The following is a 12,324-nucleotide window of genomic DNA, read 5'->3' as shown; positions in this document are numbered from 1 at the left end:
ATGACAAACAAGATAAAAAATGACAAATACTTACAAAACAAGGAACGAATACACCAAAACGACGATGAAAGAAATGGAAGAGGCCTAGAAAACAACACTTGTGCTAAAAACAGCAAACAAACTCAAGGATCCAACAGCGACTTGGTAACTCGGCAGTCCTTAAGTACTTGGCAAGGCTTGATTGGAAACCCAGACACAGGTGCACCACTGAAGACCCACGCCCTCCACTCCAGCTGGTGTTGATACAAAAAATAAAAAAAAACAGACAGAGCAAAGCCATGACAAGAACATTTCTATTTATTCATCAACAGACTTGAATATTTAGATCCAACTCTGCGGAACAAAAGCAATGGTGGACGAAGTGCAAGTGTGACTTCTGCCTGCAGAGTCCTTATTAGAGGAAAACGAAAATGGAAGAAAAAAATGAACGCAAAGGAAATCGCAATGGGGAACTTTATGAACCAAATCTTCTTCAGTCACAGTAGATCATACAACCGGAGATTATTAAAACCAACGTTTTACAAAAACATACATTGTCTTAATTTAAAATATCATGTCAGTACCAGTACATACATTTTCAAAATACAGTATACATAGAAGTTCTCTAATATTCATTTAAATATCAACACATTCGAAGATCAAATGATGATACCTTGTCAGCACATGGGCATTCAGTGTGTAACAATAACTTCGGAACCGCTGGAGCCTATCCCAGCTGTCTCCGGGCAGTAGGCGGGGGACACCCTGAATCGGTTGCCAGCCAATCGCAGGGCACACAGAGACGAACAACCATCCACGCTCACACTCACACCTAGGGACAATTTAGAGTGTCCAATCAGCCTGCCACACATGGTTTTGGAACGTGGGAGGAAACCGGAGCACCCGGGGAAAACCCACATAGACCCGGGGAGAACATGCAAACTCCACACAGAGAGGCCGGAGCTGGAATCGAACCCGGTACCTCTGCACTGTGAAGCCGACGTGCTAACCACTGGACTACCGGGCCGCCCTGTAACAATGACACACACACAAAACCAAAAAATATATTGTGAACAAGAAAGAAGAAATTCAACAGCAATCTTCTGGTGTGCAGTGACAAGAATAATAATTTGCTACAATGTTTATCATACAACCATCGTAGTCCATATCAGATTAGATGTGCAGGAAAATTATGAAACCACATTACATTAATCCTAGTTGTCATTTACTGGTTATCTGATCGGTCAAAATATTACAACCCGTTCCCCCCTGTAATTTCAGGAACCTTTTGTTGTCATCGTGACAGTGCACGACTTGCTATGTCAAACAAGGAAATAGCAATTGGGTTTTCTTTGCTTGCTGTTGCACACACTTCAATGCATTTTAATTGTACGGAAATGTAGAGAAGTTGTCGAATGTAAATTTCCCCAGTGTGGGACGAATAAAGGATATCTTATCTTATTTCACAGTTCCAGCCAGAAGCAAAACCACTCAGAAGAACAGCAACTAATATCCAATACAGGGATGACGAAGTGTACAGTAAACTGGAGACAAAATTATTTTTTCACCGGGAGAAGCAGCAAAGAAGGGCACTGAAACCTGTACCGGAAACATGTGTCACAAAGCTGCAGGAAAAAAAACTGCAGATAGGCTCCATCTGAGGACTTTACAGGATCTCATGCTGTTTTTTTGTTTTTTGTTTTTGCTTCAGACAAAATGATGTTTCTCTTTTGGAATACACAAAAAGTGAAACGCTAATTAATGTGGCCATGAATGATGGCTGACCAGTCCCGCTTGTACCCTGCCTTGAACATAGGTGGGGAAGTATGGCCAATGGGCTACATATATACTTTGGTTTTTTTAATGTGCCCCGCAAAGCATTTACATCATCAATAATCCAGCTTTTTTTTACATTATTTTGTCAAATTTTCCACCTAAATTTAGTTGAGTCAAATGTTTGATTTTTTTTTTAATCCATTTAATATGCGCATTATCATAAATAAAAAAAATATGAGTATAATTTTTAAAAAAACATACAGTCTCAAGATTTAAAAAAATAAACTATCTTAAGTTTTTAATTGAGCAATGATTAAAATTTATGTTGATGGACATATGAGTGCCTGAAACATTTTTCATGAGAATAAGTTGACCAAAGTCTTTTTGGTAATAGCCACTCATCCAGAAAAACATGTTTTGCGTAGAGGGTGTGACCGACTGCCTGACCTTGTTATTGACAGTCAGCCTTACCAAAGTGCAAAACTCTGTTCAAGCAATGCAGACGCTGGCAACCATGCCTGGAATCCAGGAAACAAGAGTCATTTGACTTCACCTGAGAATCACAGTTGCCTTACATCTCTACCCAGAGGAACCACATTTGAGAGCACGGGCGTGTATTCTTTGCCACATGAGGTACATCTGAGCTGGGAGGAATCGGTGGACCAGCAGCATATCTTTATAGTAGCAAGGGTCGTACGTGTCGACATTGCTGGCGGGGATGTACAGTCCCGCTGTCTTCACCCCAATGTGCGAGCTTGGCGCAAGCGCTGCTTTAGCCAGACACATCCCCATGTAAACGTCATCGATGGGAAGAATGGTAATGGAACGGGACATGTTGTGTATGACTAAAGCTGTGTAGCCCGACAGCAAGAAGCCCCCACCCCCGCAGTAGGGCGGATAAGAGTTTGACTCTTGCACCTGGACTGGGATGTAATACTTGCTCCTAGGTGATCTAATGGGCCCAACATTCTGGATAAGATGCCCGATGTAGAGGTGTTTGCGCCCGTCGTTGTCTTTAAGGCTCTGGAGGAACTCCACTATGTTGTCCGTGTTGGCAAAAACGTCATCGTCACCATTGAACAAAAAACGAGCGTTCGGACAGTTTCTTTCCATCCATTCCAGGAAAAGTAGTTGCTTCAAGGTGAGGTTGTAGAAGGAGTCAGTGAAGTCCCACTGAATAATGTCGTTGTACTCGCGTTGCTCTGCTTGGAGCAGCTTATTCAGCCTCATCTTCTCAAAGCCTTGATTCGTCGTACCCGAGAGGAAGAGCCTTCTGATCCAAACACCATTGTGCAATCGCTCCTTCGCCCAGGTCTTGCGCAGCACCTCTCGGCGCTCGTAATTCGCAGGAGAGCTTTTAATGACCAATAGGAGGAAGACGTCCCCTGACCGTTCAACTCCGCCACATTTATCAGGCAGGTCCAGTAGCAGAGGGAAGCGGCGACAGTGGCGGTAGTACAGAAAGTCCTGAATATGACCAGGAAGAGCCGCGAAGCCTGTCATGTTGGCTACAGACATGTTTCGATGACAAACTGGGCTCGGCCAAAAGAAGGTATCGGTCTGATTGGTCGGCTCCATAACGCTATTTCGATCCTTTTTCATGCTTGCTTGGAGGCGAATGCTCTTTTGGTCAATAACATCCACAAGGAGATGGATGATGATGAACGCGCAGAGAACTCCAAGCAGTAAGTACGTCCGAAATCTCAAGTGTATCATCCTCGGAACTGTGCTGAGAGAAAAAAAACAAAACCAAATCACAATACATTATTTATTTATAAACATAATACTGAGTGCAAATGCGCAATTTAGTACATGATGGATTTGACATGAGGAATTAATGAAACAGAGTTTACTGTAAAGATTGCGGTCATTTGGTCAAATCAGTCGCTGTAGTACCGCAACCTCTCCTTTTTGTACCACTACCTTGGTAAAACGCAATCACAAACAGCTGAGGGGCTACTGACCTACCACTGGATATTTTTATAATTAGGTATTTTTAATATTATTATTTATATTAATAGAAACAAACACAAAATTGCAGAAAAAGTTAACCGTTTTATTCACATTTGTATTGAGTGGGAGAGTTTCCACCTCCCTCCCTCCACCACCCCCCAAAGCCCATCCCAAAAAGAAAATCACTGCTTGTTGTGTTTGTTCCAATAAAACTTCAACACGGTCATGTGTTTTATACAATACAATACAATACAATACATGCTGATTTATATAGCGCTTTCACAACAGCGGCAGCTGTAACAAAGCGCTTAACAAAACAGTTAACATCAAGTAAAACAATAAACACAACACATAACATAAAACACGGACAGTCGTGCAGTCCTAACCACTTTTCCGTCACACGCTTTGTTGTTTGAAGCAGTTTGAGATGAAAGAGGAGAGAATCAAAGTGTCCTTTAACCAGTGGATCAGAGACGTCATGCTCAAAATGTGCACACGTCGACTACAAGCCAAGTTTCAAAGTCAACAAGAAGCTGTAGCATCCATTGACGAAAAAAGAGATTGGTTCACTTGTCCTGTCCCATGGAAATCCATTTCAATTCCAAGCGGCGACTCACGGTTCCAAATACGCATCGGCGCTCTTCGCCAACGCTCCTCTCTCCTCATCCTCAACTTCAGCGGCCATCCATCCAGCCGCACCAACGCCAACTGTCCAACAGCGCTGACATAGCCACTGAACAAATCGGGGTTGTGAAAAATGCTGCCCATTACTGGCGCAAAAAACACAAGCGCCCCAGGTCTGTCCAGCACCGACAGTCAATGGCGCCGACATTCCTCCCAATCAAAATCTGTGCTGGTACAGGCGTGCTGCCGAGAAGGCGCAACCACCAAGCACAGATACTGCTCCTTTGACGAACGTCGTGGCCAAAAAGCGCTGAAAACAGTCCATATCAGGTCCACACAATGAAACAACAAACAACATGTGACAAAATAAAAGACAAAAACAGCAAAAAAGAACAAAAAAGCAAGGCTCTTGAAGAGCACTTGCCGAAGGCTGCCTACTCGGGCGCCATCTTGGAAAAAAAAAAAGATGACAAAGTCCTCCTGGATGTGAGCCAGCCACGCCTGGAGCGAAGAAGCCCCGTGGCACGCTACAAGCCACATCCTGTGGTTTTATCCTGTGGCAGGAATTAAAAAGTGACTCGTTAACAACACTTTATTACGGTATATATACAACTAAGAAGCCTTTTTGCCATTTAAAAAAATGCTTTTTAATATGTAGGATAACTTGTTTTCACTTTTTAGTTGCACAATGTTAGGCAGTCGAATTGTGAGATTTCCATCATACCGTTTTGTGTCAACCCCACAGAAAGCAATTTTGAGCCCACTCTAGAAGATTTGACTAAATGCTCCACTCGAAAAAAAAAAAGAAGAGTTGCGGCTGTCTGCTCTCAGCCATATTTTTACATTCGAGGTGCTGACGTGAGCTCAAAAACACACATGAGGTGGCCTGGCGAAAATGCTCGCAGCTGCTGCAGTTGGGTGTGGGATGGAAAGTGAATACTCGTTGCCATGTTTCCGTCTTATAGGTGGAATAAGTTGCACACGTGGTGGAGAGTATTTTGAATCGTTTTGCAAACACCAATTCTAATGAAGTTTGGACGTTGCGTAAAACATTCATAAAGGCAGAATACAATAGAGTACTATGCTTTGAAAATCATTTTCAACCTGTTTGATGAACTTACATGCATGATTTCGGAATATAGGAGAAAGGGAGAGTACCTAAACCAATCTGAACATGGGGAGAAAATGCAAACTCATCATCGGAAGGTTGTTGCCATGATTCTAAACCCAAATCTGAGACCTGCGAGGCAGACGTGCGCAACACTGGTGCGCTGGACTGCCTAAAATGAATATATATTTGCACCTATGACAAAAAACAAACAAACAGTGAACTTGCATTTGTTGTGTATTCTGATTGAATAGACCTCGAAAAGGATTTGTGGTTACCTACCATTGTGCACAATGTCCTAGCTTCACTGGAAGTAGACTTTTCACCTCTGATTTTACAAGACGGAGGCTTTTGAAACGACTGTAAAATTTCAACGCCTTGAAGACATGATACTGACCTCACCCTTTTTCCCAACATCACAAAATCCTGTTAACAGCCAATAAAAACACAAATGAGCAGATATAAACTCACACACGCATTTCTGACGTCACAATAAAACACAAACGGTCGAACCCACAACGGCGTACAAAAACGCCCATGATTATGCTTTACTCAAAAACAGGGCTGAGTTTAGGAAAGTTAATTGAGTTAAAAGTCTAAAACTTTGTGAATTTTCTCACTGGTGTCACCAACTTTTTGCACCGGCACAAATTTGGTCGCAGCCTTTTTTGGCACGGGCCAGCATGAGCATCTTTGCTGATGTGTAGTCGTCTCAACTGCCATTCCGTCGTCTCGTATGATGTAAAGATCGATAGTCACTGAAGTTATGTTTGAAAAATATTTCACTGTAAAAAGAACTTTCTTTGCAACAAGCACCAGCTGATAAATCAGGTCAGCTATTTTATATAACTTTAAAATAAGACAAAAACAGGAAACGATCTCACGATAAAAACTTTGACAGGTAAATAGGTAGGTCGGTCGGTCAGTAGCTAGGTAGCTAAATTTGTCAGTTGGTAGGTAGCGAAGTGTGACTTATGCCCATATTTAGTCATGCCTGTATAACTTCCTCATGCCCGCAGTGAAACTTTGTGTCCTTGAAGCACTAATCAGTTAACGTTGATACAGTACTTCCTGGAGACGCACAGCGCATCGGAATACGAAGAACTGGTTTAGGTCCCGATGCCGCGCCATAGTTTCGGTACGGCTACGACCTTCCTGCGTGGATTTTGCTTGCGCTCCTCGTGCCCGCATGTGTTTTCTCCGGGTACTCTAATTTCCTCCCACATTTCAAAATTATGCGTGGCAACTTAATGGATCACTTTAAATTGTCCCCAGGTGCGATTGTGAGCATGTATGATTATTGTCTATGTGTGCCCTGCGATTGGCTGACAACCACTTCAGGGTGTACCCAAAAAAACAGCTGAGATAGGCTCCTGCGTGCCCGCGACCCTCATGAGGAGAAGCGGATCAGAAAATGGATAGATGGATGGAAATAATGAGTTACGTAGAAACATTTGAGTTCAGTGGACTAAATTTTAGCAAATTCATAAAAGTATTTTTGTGAAAAAAAATACCCCTTTGAATGTATCCATCAAAACTGAGCATTGATAGTTTTCTAAAGTCAGACGTTTGTGTACTGTTCTCATTCTTTCTATCTCATCAAATGACCGACACTTCTTTTACAACTTGGATTTGCCTGATCATTTGTTTAAAACCCTCGTGGCCTGCAGGTACACATCATGTACACCTGAGATGGGTTGTGTTGCAAAAACAAATGCATGCCATGACGGTTAAAAAAAAGTACATTTTCCTTAATTCTCTCTTTCTGTCCTGTTGGCAGCTCTTGGTCACATTTAACGATAGGCCTATATCAGATGCGATCATTCACCTTTTTTCAGGCAATATATCATGCTGTACTTGCTGTGATACTTACGGTAGTTGCTAACAAATGGCAATGAATAGTCAATGTGTAGATCTGTTAAGAAATTTGAGAATGTGACGGTCACTGTTCTGCAACTGACTGCACTGGGGCCGGCGGGGGGCAAGAACTACAACAACTTGCTTTTCAATGGCTGTTGTAATGGAAAATCATTGTGATTTAGCTTCCTTTTCTATCCTTCAAATAAACACGTGATGCCCCCCCCCCCCCCACCCACACACACACACACACAAACCTCCATCGAGTTTAAGACACAAACATCCCTTTGGACCACGCGCACACACAGGCAAAACTAAAATAAAAACTGTTTATTATATTGCGTCTGAGTCCACGTGTGACCGATTCAATGATTGATTTTTGAGTAGACTTGCACATTTTGTGACGCTTTTTATAGGTAAATGGACTTAATTGATATTTGGTTGTCAAATGTGTCAACTTTTATGGTATTCTATCAACCGCAAAAGAAATTGGCCAGGCATGTAATGTTCATGTAATGTCAAACGACGCTATAAGGCCCCCTCCCCTCCTTTTGAACGGAATTTATCTTGGAATACGTCCAAACGTGAAATTATTCCTGTCAACTAAACCGCGGACGCTCAAAAAGGCTGCTGAACTCCCATTAAAAAGAGTCAACTCACGATATAAAAATATTGTATTTTTCATATTACTATAGAAGCTCCCGTATTTTTGTTAGTTCATTTTTGCTTTTCTTTGAAATTGGAAGAACAAAAAGTGTTTCTTTCCACAACTGCAGTTGAAATAAACCTTTCGATATGTCGCAGTTTTTGTAAAAAAAAAAAAAAAAAACCGAAGTGTGACCAATGTCTTTCGCTTTTCAAACAATTTTAACGGGGGTCCATACTAAATAGTAAGATGTTAGAAATAAATGGATGAAAGTACTTACTTTGTCAGAGACCTTCTTCAGCTTTTTTTTTTTTGAGCGAACGCGTATGGTGTGAGTGTGCGGATTCACTGCCGAGTAAAACTGTTGCCCAGTGAACGGGCGGGGCCAAATAACTGTCAAACACACCATCCATTCTCATCGTGTATTAGATTGAAATTTTATTTTTCAGATACAAAATACGCTTTCGACTGTAGGCTACTTATATGTCGACAGTGCTTGCATTGTTTACTGGATATATTTTACGCCGACTGTATTATTATTCTTGATGCTTCATTGGTGTCCAAACAATGAAGTCTATAGGCAAGCCATTTGAGCATTTATTCCAAATCCCTGATATCAGACATGAGTGTGTTACACTAGTTCGATCTCTTTCAGCACTAGTGACACACTTTGTCGAACTAGTTGCACAGAAATCTACACTAGCCACTAATTTTTGGCAACTAGTGCCACTTTTGTCCAACTAGTGCTGACAAAATTCTAACTAATGACACCTGGAAGCACACAAGCAGAGGGAACTTTCCAGCTTGTCAGATTTTTATGCCCTAGTGGCCCACTAGACCAAACTAGTGAGGTTCAAAGTCTTACTAGTTTATTAGTAAGATTTAAAAAGTGTTAACATGTTAACTAGTGAAACGTGGATTGTTCTAACATGTTAACTAGTGGCCTATGATTTCCAGCACTAGTTAACTAGTGGGAGCTGAAATATCCACTAGTTAACTAGTGGAGGATTAAACATTGACTAGTGCACTAGTTTAAGACCGTTAAAGCCTTGATATCCAACTAGTGAGTCCAAAAATGTTACTTGCCCACCAGTGATGCCCCAAATATCCACTAGTTCCACTAGTGCGACATTTTGACTTCACTAGTCGAACTAGTGTCAACACAGGTCACCCTCTCTATGTCCATACCCTGGATGTTCAGCGGTGCTGGTGAGGACTGTTTCCTGCAGATTAAAGGAGGCAAAGAGTTACAGTGTTCTAAGAGATCTTCACGGGACATTCCTACACAGCTTTCATCAAACAGCTCACTAAGTACTCCTGCGTATTTGTTCTGCTCGTGATATAATATTCATTATAATGTCTGTTGGCTGAAAAACATACTGGTTTATCAGCCTTTAACTGCTTGAAGAAAGTGTCGTACCTTGACTGGGACACAGTTCTAGCCATCTTTTTCACAGGTGTTTCATCAGTTAGTTTACTATCTGAATCCTGTGTATTGGAAACACTGTTGATTTATTCATCTAACTCTCTTTTAAGTGTCTTTGACGAAGTCAAGTCAATCTTGTGCAATGGGGCATAACTCACAGATGTTTTAGAAGCAGGCAGCATCCAGTAAGCAGGTACCTGAGTAACTGTACTGGCTTCCCTCAGTCTGACTGTGGCTTCCACATAAAACAAGACTGATACTACTTGTTAACAACTCTCTCCAAGTCCAGCCTTGCAATCACAATGTGCTGAAGTCACTTTCGACTAACCGTCTGTGATAATCCATGGGTTTAGATCCGATAACTTCTGAAAGTGCATAACTCTAACGCTTACAATCCGATGACCACTCTAAGTCTTGCGGTAAACACGAATATCTCGTACCAATCCACAAACAAAACGGTCGTAGCTTTCCAAACTCTTGTAATTCTGAAAGTCCTTCATTTTGAAAAAAGGGCTTGGCCGAGAGATTAAATAGTTCACAAGATCTGGATAGGTGATTTCGGGGAAAAAAATGGTAATCTTCACTCCATTCAGATTTCTCAATCTGATAAGGATCCTTGCCAACAACAGCATTTTTTTCTAAATACTGGCTATGTGCTTGCTTATCCAATGTTTGAACATACTTCTCCATGTCGTGTGCATTCACAAATCACCAAATTAGTCAGTAAACAACTCTTTCGTGTCGAAGTCTGCGTAGTGAAAAATGCTTGGCGATCAGCGCGAGCCCTCCAATATGGCGCGCCGCACGGAATTGTGTGATAGATACTGTTACTATTTTTAGCAAAAAGGACGGAACCTCTATACAGTATCCGCTGTATTGTGGCAGTTGACGGCGGACACTCTGAACGAGTAGCTCGGGCCTGCAAATCAAGTTAATTGGTCGGGCTTGGGCCAGGTCGGGCTTTAATACCCGCGGGCCGGGTTGGGACGAATTAATGGCATTTCACTGTATTTCAGTATACTGTACTCTTTAGGCTTGGTCACGGAATGGATTTGGATCAACCAACCATACCTAATGATGACTGTAGCCTGGAGAGGAAAGGCACATCAGCACAATAAGATTTAAACCTGAAAATGATTATTATAGACCACAATCATAGGATCCAGTAGGTTCATGTCTGAGTTTAGGGCACATTCGGGAAACTGTGAGTCATTGTAGGTAAACAGCACAAGACCTTACTGCACAATATGACACTATTACTCAATCCATTTGGCAACTTCCTCGGCGTGTGTGCTGGGCTACAATGTTGATACAGTTGAGCAGTGGTAGAATCAGTGTGACATCTTTTTGGTTGTTTTTTTTAGATGACTACGAAAATTGTTTGGGGAAAAACAATAGGTTTTCACAGTTAGTTATTTGACTCCTCAGACACATCAATCTGTCTGCAGTGCATTTGTACCATGTGGCCAAAATTCTGACCAAATCTGTCATTAAAAACAAACTATTAATCATACAGAAGACACTAAAGTTTGATCCTGGTAAAGCTGAAATATTTGTGTTAAAATAATTAGCAGTTGTTGTTGCTATACAGACAGACAGACATACACACACACACACACACACACACACACACGTGCCTGGCTCTTGTAAAATAAGCACTCTGCCCACACACACAGTCTGTCTAATTTGTAATAGTAGTATAAATTATGTTTATATTATAAATGTGTATTTATAAATTAATATGATTTTTAGAGTTTAGCACTGGTACTGTATAATGCACTACATGAGAAGAAAAATCTAACTAGCTTAGTGTAAGGTATACATTCTAATTAAATGGTATTCCACTGTGAGTAAACTAAAGCAATCTCTTTTGCTATAAACAGTTATTATTTATATTTGCATTTCAGGAAAGCCTCACTTGGATAATGAAACTTTGATGACCGAGCTGTCTTCTTTGCTGGTCTGGTCTCTTTCCACAAACATGTCCTTTGGAGTCCAAACGATGAAGTCACAATAGAATAGTCGACATCACAAAGGAAAAGTTGAGTCAGTACTTGGGAGTAGTAGGCATGATTCCTCTTAAGTTTCAGTCCTGAATCAGTGTCCTCCATACATGAGCCCTTGTCAGACCCGATCTTCTTGTCACGCATACAGTATAGGCACTTAACTTCCAAGCACCCTTTGCCACATCAGTCACATTCTATTAAACCGTCCGGCTTAGCTCCCAAATGTGGATACTTTGAATTTAGGAACAGTCCACAGTTTTGTGTCTTCAAATTGATGTGGTTTTTACAGTTATCTTTGATGTACTGTTGCCTGACAGATTCTTCGTCTTCACACCCGCATTTGACTGCATCGTTTGTAAATCTGTATTCATTGGGGCAACATATTTGCTTCAGCAAACTTAATGAGGGATTTTCACAAGCTGCTGAACAGTCATATATATATATATATATATATATATATATATATATATATATATGCTGTGATTGGTTGGCAACCGATTCAGTGTGTCCCCCGCCTGCTGCCCAAAGACAGCTGGGATAGGCTCCAGCACCCCCCGCGACCCTGGTAAGGATAAAGCGGCTCGGAAGATGAATGAATGAATGTATATATACTGTGTGTGTGTGGGTGTGTGTATATATATATATTAATATATATATATACGCACACACACACACACACACACACACACACACACACACACACACACACACAGTATATACATCAGTAGCTATTGTAAACTCATAGAACACCAAGAGACCCAGAGGGAGACGATCGGGAGTACAAGGGACTGACAAAGGACTTTGTGGACTGGTGCCAGCATAATCACCTCCAGATCAACCCTAGGAAAACTAAGGAGTTGGTTGTGGATTTCTGCAGGAAACAGTCTTCACCTGCACCGACAAACATCCAGGGTATGGACATAGAGAGGGTGACTTCCTACAAGTACCT

General features: G+C 41.5%; 1 protein-coding gene across 1 annotated transcript; it reads right to left on the bottom strand.

Annotated features, from left to right (window-relative positions):
- Nucleotides 1–279: 279 nt before the first annotated feature.
- LOC127606339 (N-acetyllactosaminide beta-1,3-N-acetylglucosaminyltransferase 3-like) lies at nucleotides 280–8,340 on the bottom strand. Its single transcript, XM_052074612.1, has 2 exons — nucleotides 8,224–8,340; nucleotides 280–3,484 (listed from the first exon to the last, which is right to left on the bottom strand). The coding sequence occupies exon 2, from the start codon at nucleotides 3,469–3,471 to the stop codon at nucleotides 2,335–2,337; it is 1,137 nt and encodes a 378-aa protein (XP_051930572.1). The 5' UTR covers nucleotides 3,472–3,484; nucleotides 8,224–8,340; the 3' UTR covers nucleotides 280–2,334.
- Nucleotides 8,341–12,324: the final 3,984 nt, after the last annotated feature.

This window comes from Hippocampus zosterae, chromosome 8, assembly GCF_025434085.1.
Source record: "Hippocampus zosterae strain Florida chromosome 8, ASM2543408v3, whole genome shotgun sequence".
Lineage (NCBI taxonomy): Eukaryota > Metazoa > Chordata > Actinopteri > Syngnathiformes > Syngnathidae > Hippocampus > Hippocampus zosterae.
This window is presented reverse-complemented; position numbering and strand designations above follow the sequence as displayed.